Source organism: Elgaria multicarinata, chromosome 21, assembly GCF_023053635.1.
Source record: "Elgaria multicarinata webbii isolate HBS135686 ecotype San Diego chromosome 21, rElgMul1.1.pri, whole genome shotgun sequence".
NCBI classification, from domain to species: Eukaryota; Metazoa; Chordata; class Lepidosauria; order Squamata; family Anguidae; genus Elgaria; species Elgaria multicarinata.
Window position 1 is genome coordinate 9,879,799 of NC_086191.1, and position 15,819 is coordinate 9,895,617.

The window sequence follows — 15,819 nt, forward strand, 5'->3', positions numbered from 1 at the left end:
GGCCGGCTCTGCAGAGCCATCTCTCAAAAGCAGCTTAGTCTCCATCACTTTGGAAGGGTTTCTTTGCTCGCAGCAAAGAGGGTTGTTTTTTGGCCACACCACACCCACCCTGCCCTCCCAATTATAAAAATACTCTTTCGATTGCCAAGGTTTCTCTGCAGGCAAATCAGTTCGCCCTAGGTGAGTGGGCAAGTGGGTGTTTTCAATTCTTTCCCGCCTGTGCCCAGGAATTTTCCTATTGATGCGTTTCTCAATCAACCTGGCCCAGCCGGGTTCCGAGGCCCGGCCAACCCCCCCCCCCCCCCATGTCCAAGTTTAGGAAAATCATCCCTTACAGTTCTTCGTTGGCCATTGCAGGGTTGGTAAAAGAAAACGGGCTGGTACCATTTTTCGGAGGGATCTGTGGAAGAAACGGGAAGATACCAATGGTTAGAGCAGTCAGGTGTGCTTTGACGATAAGGAACCTTTGCGAAACTCCTGCTATATCAATATCCAAGAGCTGAGGGCATGTCCCCCTTTACGAGCACATTTGGAATGTTGAAAGTGTGGTGAGTGCTCTCACAAAATGGCTGCCGTAGGGGTGGGACTTCCTTTTTCACAAAAAATGGCTGCCGTAGGTTGTGTCACAAAACACCTGTTTCTCAGAAGGTAAACTAGGTGTTGTTTTTTTAAGTTTAAATTTTGAAAAACCACCCCGATAAAATAAAATAAAAATAATGAGTGTCAGGGAACACGTTAGGTATCAAGAGAGGGTACCTCCACTTAAGTTTTGTTCCTAGTTTTTGTGAACCGCCCAGAGAGCTGAGATTTTTCTCTCCGCACCCAGGAATAGTTCTGCCCCCTGATTCCCCCCCCCCCTGTGCAACCAGGTTGCTTTTGACAGTGGCCAACTGCTGGAAAACCGATTCAGATTCCTTGGCGTCTTTCAACCGGGGGAGGCGGGTTCAAATCCCACCCCATCTCACTGAGATTTGTAGCACGGCCAGTGTAACAATCTAGCTGCATGGAATAATGCCTTTTTTGCTTCGGTGTTCGACCTGATAACTTTCCTCGTTCTATAACTGGGTGTTAAACTCTGAAAATTAGAATATCCACAAAGGAAGGTTTGTGGGATGCCCTGGAAATTAGGGAATTGAGGTTGTCGTGTGGCAACAGCTCCATATCATGGGCTGGTCAGACTTAGTCAGGTTTGTAATCCTTTGAAATCAGTGACTCAAATCCGTTGAAATCAGTGACTCACTCCAGTGGGTCTACTCTGACTAAATCTGAATCTAACCCAGTAAGAACACGGAGACTTTCTGAGGTGAAAAGGGCAGTCCGTGAACATTTTGCAAAATTCTTTCCCAGGGTGTGTTGCTCACCGGGAACCATGAAAGAAGTGCTATGCCTCTTGTTCCTAGACTAGAAGGAGCCACTTCGTCATTAAAAGTTGTTTTTAAAACAACCACAAATGTACCTGCTTGCATGTTCCAATGGTTGGAACTTAGAGAGTGTGCAAATAAGGCCAACCCAGTTCAGAGGTGACTGTGGGGCACTTATTGAGGAGGGTGACGCAGTTTGGACAACTTTGTCCCTTCTGTGTCACCCTTCTTCCTCTGGTTTCTCAGAATATTTATTAGCATTGATTAGGCATATATATATTGTTGCAAGCTATCCTGCATCTACGAGATGGGATGTGGCTTGTAGATTTATACAAGGACGATCTGCAACAACGATGTTGCAGTGCAAAGTGCTAGCCAGCCGGTCATGCCTAGGGTTGCCATACGTCCCGGAAAACTGGGAATGTCCCGGTTTGCAAGCATTTCCAAAATGTCCTGGCCAGTCAGTCAAGAATCCCTGATTCCTGTTCCAGCCGACCAGAGGAATTCCAACCTCCGAAATGGTGCCTTGAGCCTGCTCGGTGGAGTGTAAGTCTCCATACTGAAGTCTCCTCTAGCTTTTGAGAACTAGTGGAGAAATGTAATTTAGTGTCATTTTTTTCTGTTTGTTAGCTTAAACTGTTCTTTTCCTATTATTTATTTGCAGGTGCTTAAGTGCTTTAGGCTGCAATCCTATGCATACTTACCTGGGAATAAATCCTATTTAACTTAATAGGATTTGTTTCTGAGTAGACACACATAGGATTGCAGTGTTAGATAACTAAAGCTTAAATAGCTTTCTTTCTTTCCCTAGACGTTTACATATTGCCCAGTTTTTTTAAAAAAAATCCTAGCCCCCCCCCCCACAAAAAAAAAAATTGTCCCGGTTTTGTGGATTCAGAATATAGCAAAGTCCTATATTGTGAACCGCCCAGAGAGCTCTGGCTATTGGGCGGTATAGAAATGTAATAAATAAATAAATAAATAGCAACCCTAGTCATGCCCCTTTTTAAGATACTCCATTCCCCGCCTCCTCACTCAGGTATACTATTCCCCACCCAACAGTCAGGCATTTTATGCCTTATAAGCATTTTCTGTCTTCATTTGTCTCTTCCTGGTTTTTCGTCCCCTGGTTGAGGGGGGGTGGGAGTTTGCATTTCTGCAAGGGTTGGGGCACCCCTCAGTGTGCCGATATCTCCCTATTGTATGTAGATGCTTCAGTCTGGCTCCAGAGAAGTCCCCTCGTTCATGTCGTGAGCTTCACAAGAACATCTGGCTGACCACTGTTGGAAGCCGGGTGCTGGGGCAGGTGGCCTGTGCTGGGCCGATCACGTATTTTTACCCACACAAACACCGCTATCTGTACCATCCTGATCACAGAATCCCACAACCAGAGAGTAGACTGTTGAAAAGGGAGTGCCTGAGCAAATAATTCGGGGAAATCACTCTCCATCCCCACAATTAGGGGAATAATTTCCCAGAGCAAAGCTGCCGCTATCTCCCTGTCGGTCTCACTTCTCCCCACTTTTTCTTTCACTCCAGTTAAGAGGAAACGGAGGCACGCGAAGGGCACTTTTTTCTCTCTCTTAGGACAATGAGGGCTAGAATTCTGCAGGCATGGGTGGGTCCCCCATTTCGAGAAAAGGAGCACCTCAGGGTGCCGGATTATTCTGCATCTGCGATAACCGACTGTCCGACTTGAACGGCTCACTGGCCCACCCCCACCCCCAGGTGCTTGGGCCTCTCGTGTCATTTCCTAGCAGGCTTAAAATGCTGGGAGCACCCAGCTGCTGCGGACAGGCATGGACGGTGTCCAAAAACATCACACAAGCGATTCAGTGTTGTGTGTAAACATTGGCCGGTCATGAGGTTGGGGAGCAGCTTGGCCAGCTTGAGGTGCTGCCTCCCACCAAGGGCAAAAGGGATACCTTGGCGGAAGGCACCTGCTTAATTTATTGGGGGAGGATGGAACCATCTCAGGGGCCTCCAGTTCCAACCCGGACCCTTTCCCTGCCCCCTTTCCTCCCTCCTAGAGCTCCAGGCCCCACGAGTGCAGGAGCTGCGTATTTGGTGTTTGTCCAGCAGAGCTGTGTACGGAACAGAACAGATGTGGCCGGCTTGGGCAGGAAAGAATGGGCAGGTTGCAGTGCCAAAGCGGCTGAGGTGACATTAGCCGACCTCGCCATGCCGTAAAAAATCCAATGACCACCCCCCTCCTTCCCTGTCCTACTGCCGAAACACGGAAGAACAGGCTCCGGCTAGGGTCAGTTGGCGCAGGTTGCCTAGGTAACCGGCCTACCAGGCATGACGGTCAGGCCAGCCCTTCTCCGAGGGTCAGTGGCCTGCGCGGGGGTGTTCCCCGTTCCACAGCCCTTGTGCCGTCCGGGGTGGAGGGGAAAAGGAAGGCAGCCCTTCCAGCAAGGTGGAGGGCCACTGTGGCCTGGGTGCGGGCACAGTGACCAAAGTGGCCTGCTAGGGTGAAGCCCCGCGGGTTGCCGGCATGGGGTACGGCTGTCGTTTCCCATGCTTAGCCGTCCAGTTAGAGATTAACTCCGCAACAGAGAAAAGCAGGGAGGTTTACAGCGGACGGCTCAGAGAAGCCGTTGAGTTGTGACGGCCAACAGGTCGGAGGCTTGTGGCTCTTTCTGACAGGCTAGCAGGGACTTCAGGCACAGGCTGGCTGGCAAACCCACCCCCTTTCCAACACCACCCCAAAAACACTGAGTCATGAGACACCAAAGTCCTAAAATTCTTAAGGTCTAGAGACAGGAAGACCTGAGAAACCCCGAAAAATTGATGGGGTGAGGACTTGGGGGGGGGGGAGGAATTCCCATTCCCCCCAAAAACAGGTTTTCCCCTGACATTTTCAAGCCCCCCTTTTTTACTGGCTTTTTCACATCTGTATCCCTCCCTCTGTTGACTCCCCTGTGTTGAATTTTTCATCTGTAAGCTCCTTGGGGCAGGGAACTTGCCCTCTTGTCATTCTGTAAAGCACCGTGTGCATTGATGGTGCTGTATAAATATATCCGTGGCAGCTACATGCGATGCGACAGAGCCATAACTGGCATCTCCTGTGGGGGGTTGGGGTGGGGTGGGGAATCAGATAGAGACTGTGTTGTGGGGGGTTTCTTCTCAACCCTTTTCCAATATGAGTGATATCCCCCACCCCAAATAGCAGCTTGTGGAGGGAGAGCGATCACTGGGGAAACAACGTGAGGTAGGAATGTGAACCCTTCCCTGCGCTATTATCATTCCGATATGATTTTGCCTGCAGATGCTGTTAACTTAAAAGCAAATACAGCATCATAGGGTTTGAAGGGACCTCAAAGGTCATCCAGTCCAACCCCTTGGATTTGGTGTGCAGGTTCCAGGTTTCTGAGGGCCATTGGGCAAGACACCTTCTTGTCACCAGGTACCCTTGCCACTGCTCCTCTTCCTCATCATGGCTCCTACTTGCTTGCTTGACAGACTGAGAGGCAAGTGGGCAAGCAGGTTGCAAAGCTGAAGCCGAGGGGATTTTTGTCACAGTGCCTCTGCTGGGGTGTGGACCCTCAGCAGGGGCCCGACTGTGCCTACCCTCAACGCCTTGCCTGTAGGTTTCCGTTTTCCGCTCACCTCGTTGTAAGGATTTTGCTTGTTGTTGCTGGGACCCATGTACCGCCCGTGCGTGTGGTACGTAGGGTACTCGCTCATGGGATGGTAGGCGTCCCGGGAGCTGAGAATATCCAGGCTACCTCGCTGGTTCCGTCGGCACCAGTATATGAACTGGGAGTGGGAAACAGAGGAGAAGAAGAGTGTGGGAGGCCCAGATTAGGCAGACGAGAGAGAGAGAGAGAGAGAGAGAGAGAGAGGTGGGGATGTCTTTAATTTTTCAAGTAAGTGCAATAGCTAGAAACTATGGGGCAAATTAGAGTTTGAGGCTGCCATCTTTTACCCATTTATTGAGTTCAGGGAGACTTACGTGTAGGATTTTGTAGCACCATGAGGATGGCAATTAAACCTTCCAAGTGCGCCAATTGAAATGTTTTTCCTAAGTTTCTTTGCCACGCTGGGGGTTGCAACATATGAGAAGGGGAGGATGAAGCTTTCTCTCCTCAGCTGTGATCCCTCCTAAAAATGCCCCCTGCCCAGCAATTACACTTAAAAAAAAAAACATTCTCTGGGCACCATCAGATATTCAGCGCTCCTGGAAGTAGATCCGGGCCCCCAGAAAATAGATTCAGGGACAGGCCTCGTGGGGCCACAGTTAATGACGCCCCTATCAGCCAATGTGGGGGAACAAGATGCAGGACTAGGAGTGATCCAGCAGGGGGCTTTTTGGGTTCCCCCGAAGAGCCAGGTACCACCAGGCTCTGCTTGGCTCCGCCTATATGCCACCAGGCTCCACCTCCTGGTCTGCCAAGCTCCACCCCTCAGCACCCAGGTTGCACTTTTTGCACCCAAGGAGGTTTGAGATACTCACCCACACCAGGCAGGCAATGAGGGCCAGCAGCACAAGGACGCAAACTAGGACAAGCAGAGCAATGCCCCAGCCTGGGACATTTTCAGGAGTGCTGGGAATGCCAGGTGCGTTCTTGGATCCTGCAAAAGGGGAAGAGATGTTAGTGGGCCCAGCCAGGTGGTGTTGGGGGAGTGTCAGGGTGAAGGCGACTTCCGGGCTTGGTTCAGCAAACTCGCATCCATCAGGGCAATCCACAGTCAAGCCCCAAGGTAAGTGAAAGGCGTCCCGGGTAAAGACATGGGCAAGTGGGTGGGGCTACTATTTCTAAGGGTGGAGTCTAAAGCTCCCTTTTTTAGATTCTCTGATGTTTTCTAAAGCTCCCTCTTGGATTCTCTGATGTTTTCTAAAGCTCCCTCTTTTAGATTCTCTGATGTTTTCTAAAGCTCCCTCTTTTGGATTCTCTGATATTTTCATTCTTTTAATATACAGTTGTGCCATCCAAATTCCACACCTAGAAAAAACAGATTCTGCAACTTGGAGGGACAACTGCAGAGGCTGCAGTTTGCACAATGCCTTTTGCAGCCCTTTGCAGCGTTTGTTCTGGTTCTGCTAGCCAAGCGAGGGTGGCAGGGGAAGGCCACTGACATTGCCCCACAAGTCCCCTTCAGCCCCCATTTGGCTCCTGACATTTCAGCAGCCATAGCCCACGGGTTTCAAGCATATCTTTGCGCCAATAAGGACTAGAAACACGCTAACTTGGTTTTTATTTTGTTAAAAAAAGGGAGAGAACTGAGATTTTGAGAAAGTGAATTCTGCCTTGTACTACAGGTTGTTCTCCCCGAGATCCATGGCATATATTTAGCCCTGAGACTGTCTTGCTATGATATCGAGGCCCACGCTTGTCAATAAACCATTCACCTTCGATGGATATCAGTAACAAGTCCTGTTTATCTGTTGGCGATGCCTTGTCCAAAACGCTTGCCAACACTTTCGGAAAGTCTTCCTTGGAGGTGTTCTTGTTATTCTTGAAGTATAACTCTGAGTTTACTTGCACCGATCCTGGACTATGTTTTAGAAAGAGAAGACAGCACATTCAAGTATCTGGGAGACACAGCTTCATACCCACACAGCCCCATAACTTAGTAGAGCAAAGCAACTCTAAATAAAACAATCTCAAATTGTGGGGCTTGGAAAAACACCATTCTCTGCCTGAAGCCTGCGGGAGCATTTAATAATATGCAATGGTATGTAGTATGTAACTATATACTATTGCATGTTATACTGTTACATGTCACACTACATGCATTTGCACTGAATAGCTGGCATGCCATGGCACTTTGGGTTTGGCTGCAAACCATCTATGAGGTAATATGCTTGGTGCCTGCCAAAGCCATCCTCAAATACCTGCAATGCTAAAGAACTTGGAGTGATGATGAGGGTTAAGTTACACGCAAGAATGCAAAGACTGAATTTGAAATGTCACAGCCTAGATCTGAGCAGAGCAACTGTACAGTTCAGACCCAATTTTGCACGTGTGTATCGAAATGGTTGTGTGGGCACATTGAGGGGGCAGACCACCCCCAGCCCCGGCCTTTTTGCACCACCCAGAGTTTTTTGCTTCTTCAATTTATGCCATTTGTCATGGAACACAAAGGTGTTTGGGTGGCTTGCCGATAAATACATACGCAAACATTTTTTTGAATTTTTTCAATGGGGAGCGGTATATAAATATTCTAAATAAATAAATAATAAATAAATAAATAATTCAGACACAAGACGAAACATAAAATTTGAAAAACAGCATGAAATTCCAACGCTACAACAAAACCAGAAAACGTGCAGTGAAAATGCGGGTGTTAAAAGTGAGAGGTTCAAACACCGTAAGTTTTATTATTATTTTTTAAATGACCTTGGTGAACAAAGAAGCAAAGTCAAACGCTTACTCCATTTCAAGTGGAGAAATTTTAGGATGTTTTTAGGATTTTTTAGCATGTTTTAACAGTGTATACCATGTTTTTAATTAGTATTTTATGTATTTTATACTTACTGCTGTTCCCCGCCTCGATCAAAATGGAGAGGCGGGTAAGAAATAAAATTATTATTATTATTATTATTAATAATAATAATAATAATAATAATAATAATTAAAGTAACCTGGTCTTGCTTCTACACTTCTACAGTAGAGATGGGTGGAAGGTACATTCCCAGAAGCCCCTGCCAGCATAACTAATGTTCAGGAATGCTGGGAATTGAAGTCCAAAACACCTGGGGTTCTACTTTCTGCCCACCTCTGCTCTATATTTATGTTTATATGTTTAGCCTGGAGAAGAGAAGATTGGGGGGAGACATGATAGCACTCTTCAATACTTAAAAGGTTGTCACACAGAGGAGGGCCAGGATCTCTTCTCAATCGTCCCAGAGTGCAGGACACGGAATAACGGGCTCAAGTTACAGGAAGCCAGATTCCAGCTGGACATCAGGAAAAACTTCCTGACTGTTAGAGCAGTACGACAATGGAAACAGTGACCTAGGGAGGTTGTGGGCTCTCCCACACTAGAGGCCTTCAAGAGGCAGCTGGACAACCATCTGTCAAGTATGCTGTAGGGTGGATTCCTGCATTGAGCAGGGGGTTGGACTCGATGGCCTTGTAGGCCCCTTCCAACTCTGCTATTCTAGGATTCTATGATATTCCAGTATGTGTGCAGTTTACATTACCACAATGTCAGAGTTGCCGCTGTGCCTCCAGGGTTGGTAGCCACATTGCTTTTGGTGTGAGGTGGGCTAGAGTTGAGCAGAGCTAAAGGGGATTGAAGTGCATGGGGGTGGGCAGCTGTTTCTTAAGCTTGAGCAGCTATGCCATAGAAACAGGACATGAACAAGAAGGGATCTGGGAGGCAGGCCAGGTGAATCTGCCCTTGTTCTTGTGACTACCAGAGATTCCAAAATGGCCCTTTTACCCGGCCCTTTAATCATCATTCCAGAATTTTTGGGACCAGAAAGGTCGTTCTCTTTAACTCCGTTCCATACCTGAATGATAGCACATTGTATCCAAGATAGATTTGATGGTAAGTGCAGTTCGTACAGTTATAAACTGCATTGTACTGTGGAAAGAACAGGGGAGAAGAGAGAGAAGATTGGATTAGGATCAGAACTAATTCTCTGAGACTCAAGGTATGGCTGAGGTGTAGGGCGGGTAGAAGCAATGCCTTGTGAACCCAATTCTGTGATGTGCCAAAGACACGTGGGCTTATTCTTATTTTGGATATTTCCTCCCACATCTATTAGTGGCGGGGCGCTCAGGTCTCCCACACACTCACATACCCATACCCCAACAAACTGGAGTTTTATTCGGCCTCCTCTCCAGTTTCTGGGGTCCCCTGAACTATTTTTATCCAAACCCTTTCCCCGCAACAATAAGGGCTAGAAACTTGCTTTCGATTTGAAACGACGCGAACGGGCAGCCGCTATCGCCGTTCGTGCTTTCGAAGAAATAGCACCACCCCGGGGGCCCAACAGGGAGAAGACAATGGTAAAACCAGTTTGTCGTAGTGTAATCTGCGTAGCGGGGGCTCTTGTCCACTGCAGATTGGGTTGCACAATCCGGGGGGGGTGCCCTGCCCAACCCGTTGCTCAAGCTGGACTCATCACTTGGGCAATGGGGATCCAGCAGTTCCCAGAGGAAGTCCTGAAACAAACAGAAATGCTCGTTTCCCGATCGGGACAGGATGGTGGAGTGCCTTCAGGCCAGCCCCGCTGACCTGCCCCATCACAGGAACGGTTGTTTTTGCTCGTTTCCCGTTGCCCTGCGAATGATAAATCTTCATTGCGCGAGTGGCGGGTCCCTCTTGCAGACGGGAATTGGCGGAGGCCTAAGCGCCCCGTTGGATTTTACCCCAACAGTTCCCACAAAGCCCCAAGTATAAAATTCTCAGGGATGTTCTCAGCCAATTTTTTTCTGAGAAATTTCAGACGGATTACCTAGGTGACCCTCTGTGATCAGCCTGGAAGGGTGTGAACCAGCAAGGACTCCCCAGATGACCTCCTTCCCCTTCGGTTGTGTGAAGGCTGCAACACTTACCATTTTCCCAATTGTAGTGTTCAGTTTAATGAAATCTGCGGTGTTTGGATACAGCAAATTGTCATTAAAGTCCTCGTTGGTGATGTGGTAACTGAGATAAGCTACAACTGGAGATGTGGGAGTTTGCGTTGAGGTGGCATGGGGGGTTGTCAAGGTTGTCCCTGGGGCTGTTGTGGCGGGCGTTTTATCGGTGCCGGGAGTGGTGGCCGTCTCGGTGGCGGGAGCTGGTGATGTGGCTGTGTCAATGGCTGGTGTTGTGGTGCCTGTGTCGGCGGCTGGTGATGTGGTGCCTGTGTCGGCGGCTGGTGATGTGGCTGTGTCGATGGCTGGTGTTGTGGTGCCTGTGTCGATGGCTGGTGATGTGTCTGTGTCGATGGCTGGTGTTGTGGTGCCTGTGTCGATGGCTGGTGTTGTGGTGCCTGTGTCGGCGGCTGGTGATGTGGCTGTGTCGATGGCTGGTGTTGTGGTGCCTGTGTCGGCGGCTGGTGATGTGGCTGTGTCGATGGCTGGTGTTGTGGTGCCTGTGTCGGCGGCTGGTGATGTGGCTGTGTCGATGGCTGGTGTTGTGGTGCCTGTGTCGGCGGCTGGTGATGTGGCTGTGTCGATGGCTGGTGTTGTGGTGCCTGTGTCGGCGGCTGGTGATGTGGCTGTGTCGATGGCTGGTGTTGTGGTGCCTGTGTCGGCGGCTGGTGATGTGGCTGTGTCGATGGCTGGTGTTGTGGTGCCTGTGTCGGCGGCTGGTGATGTGGCTGTGTCGATGGCTGGTGTTGTGGTGCCTGTGTCGGCGGCTGGTGATGTGGCTGTGTCGATGGCTGGTGTTGTGGTGCCAGTGTCGGCGGCTGGTGATGTGTCTGTGTCGATGGCTGGTGTTGTGGTGCCAGTGTCGGCGGCTGGTGATGTGTCTGTGTCGATGGCTGGTGTTGTGGTGCCAGTGTCGGCGGCTGGTGATGTGTCTGTGTCGATGGCTGGTGTTGTGGTGCCTGTGTCGGCGGCTGGTGATGTGTCTGTGTCGATGGCTGGTGTTGTGGTGCCTGTGTCGGCGGCTGGTGATGTGGCTGTGTCGATGGCTGGTGTTGTGGTGCCAGTGTCGGCGGCTGGTGATGTGGCTGTGTCGATGGCTGGTGTTGTGGTGCCTGTGTCAGCGGCTGGTGATGTGTCTATGTCGATGGCTGGTGTTGTGGTGCCTGTGTCGGCGGCTGGTGATGTGTCTGTGTCGATGGCTGGTGTTGTGGTGCCAGTGTCGGCGGCTGGTGATGTGTCTGTGTCGATGGCTGGTGTTGTGGTGCCTGTGTCGGCGGCTGGTGATGTGGCTATGTCGATGGCTGGTGTTGTGGTGCCAGTGTCGGCGGCTGGTGATGTGTCTGTGTCGATGGCTGGTGTTGTGGTGCCTGTGTCGGCGGCTGGTGATGTGGCTATGTCGATGGCTGGTGTTGTGGTGCCAGTGTCGGCGGCTGGTGATGTGGCTGTGTCGATGGCTGGTGTTGTGGTGCCTGTGTCGGCGGCTGGTGATGTGGCTATGTCGATGGCTGGTGTTGTGGTGCCAGTGTCGGCGGCTGGTGATGTGTCTGTGTCGATGGCTGGTGTTGTGGTGCCTGTGTCGGCGGCTGGTGATGTGGCTATGTCGATGGCTGGTGTTGTGGTGCCAGTGTCGGCAGCTGGTGATGTGTCTGTGTCGGTGGCAGCGGCTGGAGAAAAAAGGAACATATTTGTCATTTTGTTTTTCTTTCATGGTTCTGCTTGTCTGTGTTTATTTATTTATTACATTTCTATACCGCCCAATAGCCGGAGCTCTCTGGGCAGTTCACAAAACCGCCCAGAGAGCTCCTTTAATGGTACTTAAAGCCTCATTTGTTTTGTACTGGGTTTGTTGAAATCATCTCAGATGTTTGGGGATGTTTTGTTCATTAGTGTTTCCTTTCTCTTGGTGCTCATGTTTGTTCCCAGGAGTTGTTGGTTCCTATCTCTCCTGCAATTTTTTTTTTAACCATTTCTTTTGCCATCGCCTGTGGCGATGGTGGAAGAAACATAACGGGCAAATGACGCTCCTCTCCTAGTGGCTGCCATTGCCATTGCCCAGAATGCCCTAGAGTCATGCAACCTCCAAAGCATTATGGGTAAAACACAACGTGGTGGCTGCCAGGAGCAGTCCCTGAAGAAAGCAGCCGACGCGGTTCTCAGCGCCCTTCCCCAAATAAGACTCACAAATGAGTCTGGCTCATTTGTGCCTCTCCTGGGCCAGATCTACACTACTGCTGTAAAGCGCTTTATAACAGTTATAAAGCGCTTTAACTGCTTTAAGGCACTTAAAACTGTTATAAAGCTCTTTAAAGCAGTAGTGTAGATCCGGCCCTGGTTCCTTTCTGAGATGAATGGAATTGGGAATCCTAACCCTTGGGCCTGTCACATCTGAAGCAACCATTAAGCAGACAAACGGGCCACAGAGCCCAGGGGAAGGCCCCAGTTTCAATCCCCGCCATTTCCAGTTAATAAAAGGATTAGGGAGCAGGTGATGGGGGAAATCTCAGTTTGCCTGCAGCCCTGAACCTCTTTCAACCTGAGGGCTGAATTCCAGTTGGGAGAAGATCTTGGGGGCTGCTTTCCAGTGATGGGCGGGGCTGAACACAGAACAGGGCGGGGCCAAACTACCAACAAGACCAGCATATTTTGGCTGAATGGTCATCCTGCCAGTCTTGGGAGAAGCATTCTGACCTTCTAGGGGTGGTGGTGGGTGGGTGGGAGAAACTACACGAAAGCCAGAAATGAAAATGGTTGTCACACAGGGAGGGCCAGGATCTCTTCTGGATCATCCCAGAATGCAGGACACAGAATAATGGGCTCAAGTTACAGGAAGCCGGGTTCTGGCTGGACAGCAGGAAAAACTTCCTGACTGTTAGAGCGGTATGACAAAACATCAGGAAAAACTGTTAGAGCTTTACAACAGTGGAACCAATGACCTAGGGAGGTCATGGACTCTCCCACCCTAAAGGTGGAGAGCATTCAAGAGGCAGCTGGACAGCCATCTGTCAGGGATGCTTTAATGTGGATTCCTGCATTCAGCAAGGGGTTGGACTCGATGGCCTTAGAGGCCCCTTCCAACTCTGTGGTTCTATGATTCTATGACACCGTCTGGCAGCTGCAGCCCAGGGTTTCGGGCAGGAATTTTACCAGCCCAAATCTGGGACCTTCTGCATGCAAAGTGGTCACTCTACCACTGAGCTGTGACGCCGCCAGGAAATCCGCCACTCTCTCCTGCCATTTGTCTGTCGTCAACCGATATTCGAAAAGCCCACTGCTTCTACAGGCATGTCTTGTTTGGCGATTGTTACAAATAGCCATCGATAAGAAGCATGCCTCCTGCAACTGACCAGGGCTTTGTTTTGATCAGCGTCCTGTTAACGTCGCTGGCCAGACGGATACTTCCAGGAAACCCCAAAGTGGAATGTGAAGGTAAACACCTTTCCTCTGTTGTTTGCCCAACAATTTATCTGGCGCTCAGATAAACTGCACTGGAAAATGGAGGTTCTGAGGACCAAAGGTCCATCCAGTCCAGCATGCTGGGAGTTGTAGTATTTTTTTTGCTGCCAGTCAGTGCTGAAAATAGCAGGCTAGGTGGACCTGAGGACTGACTTAGTGTAAATCAGCTTCTTAGGTTCCTGTTTAAATCAGCCCTTTGTTCACAACAATGAGGACTAGAACCGTCTTTCATTTTTTTTTAAGGACATAGCTCAGAGCATGTATTTTCCTTGCTAAAGATTCCAGATTCGATCCTCCGGAGAGCCGCTGACAGTCAGTGTAGAAAATACTGGGCTAGATGGCCCAAGGATTTAATGCCGTATAGGGCAGGTACCTATTTAAATAGACCTTTTACTCAGAACCATGGGGACTGGAATCTTAGTTCCTTTTTAGGGAAAGGGCCATAATTCAGTGGTAGAGCCCATTCTGCATGCAGAAGGTCCCGGGTTCGATTCGGAGCAACTCCAGGTAGTGCCAGGAAAGACACTCTGTCTGAAACCCTGAAGGCCGTTCCCCACCCCCAGAGGACAGAACTAGTTGTTCTTTTCAAATCTCTGTCCAGTGCCTCTCCGAGAGGTAAATCGCCACATCCTAGTAATGAGTTGCTTTCATCTTATCACGCTGTCCTGGGCCAAGAATCCAGATGAAAGGGAGAACTGAAAAGGAATCCATTTGTGGGCTTTTGATGAAGCAGACGCTTGTCCTACGCGAAAGCCTTCCCCTACGCAAAACCTGTAAAGGCTTGGAAGCCGCCGCTGGGGTCTTTGTTGTGCAGGTGAGACAGTTAATTCGGATACAGAGAGCCTTGCGGGGTGGAACGGAGGGTGGATTGAGGAATGCTCTGTTTGCAGATCCAGAACTGAGCCATCTGCGTCTCCTGGACTAACGCCAGGACTGGATCCACCAGATTGCTCACACCGCGCATGGTTTTCAGCTCCATTTTTTTTAAAGAAGTGCATTGGCGTGCATGTAACAATACATCCTCTGAGCTAAAACGTGCTTAGAAATGCATGTGTCGAGCTCAAATGCACCCAGAAATGCATACATACATATATTTAAAATCTTCCAAAGCAAGCATTAAAGTTTGGATTCTTGTACCGATTTTTTAAAATCAAGGGTTAAGGGGAAACAGGACTGAACGTTGTTAGGAGTGAACAGATGTGAAAGTGACGCAGACTGAATCCTAGGCCATTTCTACACCTGCCTTTCTCCCCACCCCCCCCACCCCAGGTTCGTCCCGGGATCATCCCTGTGCATCCAGATGACACACAGGGGGTCCCGGGAGCAGGCAGGGACGACCCCTCCATTTGCCTGGGATAATCCTTAAATGTAGAAAGGGCCCTAGAGTATTGCATACAAAATGAGTGGGGCAGTTGGGTGCAAAGGATGATGGGGGAGTGCCACACCCCTCCTTTCAAAATAACTTCCCAAATTCACCCCAATTGGGAGTGCCAGGACGCTGGTTAATAATGAAGCTTGATTTAGGCTAAGGGGAAAGCAATGGCCATTTGGGCTAGGAAGACGGGTTTTTTTCCTTCTCACTCCCCCGCTCCAACCTTTCTCAAACCGTCCCCTGCCTTTGCATGATGGTGGCCCTTTGGCATCAACAGTCTCCATCTGGAAAAATCATGTGCCTCTGTAGAAGCGGGAATTTCGGCCCATGCAACTTCTCCAGCGACAGAGAGAGAAAATTGGCTGAGATCCCCCCTTCCTCAACACACAGCTTTTAAAAAATCCTTTGTGTGGATCACCCTAAAACCATAAGGAACAACAGCCTAGATTCGCTCATTACCACCTTGTCTTGATTTCAAAGGGGTCAATCTCTGTTTTCCCTTCCACAGCTCCAAGCAGCACCCGTCCACCTCCCCGTTTTACCGGCTCCTCACCTGTTGTGACCAACACCAGCAGGGTCAAAGCCAGGGCAGCCGTGGGCAAGCTCTTCCCTCCCATGGCAACCATCCGGAGTGGGCTAGCGTCTGGGACTCTCTTCTTCTCTGCCTTTGTAACCTCTCCAGGCAAGTACGCCTCAGCTCCAGGGATCACGAATTGGTAGCAGCACCGCTAGGTAAAGATTTATAACTGAAGCACCTGAGCACAGGTGAAGAGGGAGGCCACACCCCACGGGGCTGGCCCAGGAGAAGGAAACGTGCCACCAAGAGGCCTGTTTCCTTGTAGAGAAACATTTCCTCCCTTCCAGTCCCCCACCCGCCCACCCCACCCCTGATCGGAGCCTTTGCTTTCGATTTGGGGACAACCACAGAGATACTAAATCACAAGGATTCCAAAAAGACCCCTTCCTGATTTTCTTCCCCGATTTATTTTACATTTTTCTCTCTCCCATCTTTCCAGAGCCCAGGGTGGTATACACGGTTGCCCCCACACTCCCCTGTTTTATCCTCACAACAATCCTGTGAGGTAGATTAGGCAGG

General features: G+C 49.7%; 1 protein-coding gene across 1 annotated transcript; it reads right to left on the bottom strand.

The window, feature by feature from the left end:
* Nucleotides 1-331: 331 nt before the first annotated feature.
* On the bottom strand, nt 332-11,581 carry MUC1 (mucin 1, cell surface associated). Its single transcript, XM_063146264.1, has 6 exons — nt 9,878-11,581; nt 8,827-8,900; nt 6,718-6,863; nt 5,821-5,939; nt 4,974-5,123; nt 332-400 (listed from the first exon to the last, which is right to left on the bottom strand). Exons 1-6 carry the CDS (start codon nt 11,579-11,581, stop codon nt 332-334), a joined length of 2,262 nt encoding a protein of 753 aa, XP_063002334.1.
* Between the last annotated feature and the right edge of the window lie 4,238 nt (nt 11,582-15,819).

What these genes read in the sequence shown, in the direction of transcription:
- MUC1 (XM_063146264.1), bottom strand. Translation starts at nt 11,581, where the DNA reads ATGTTCCTTTTTTCTCCAGCCGCTGCCACCGACACAGACACATCACCA. An exon ending in TACAATGTGCTATCATTCAG is followed by an intron (nt 6,864 to 8,826) that starts GTATGGAACGGA and finishes TCTAAAACATAG; the next exon opens with TCCAGGATCGGTGCAAGTAA. An exon ending in AGCAAAATCCTTACAACGAG is followed by an intron (nt 401 to 4,973) that starts GTGAGCGGAAAA and finishes TTTCTTCCACAG; the next exon opens with ATCCCTCCGAAAAATGGTAC.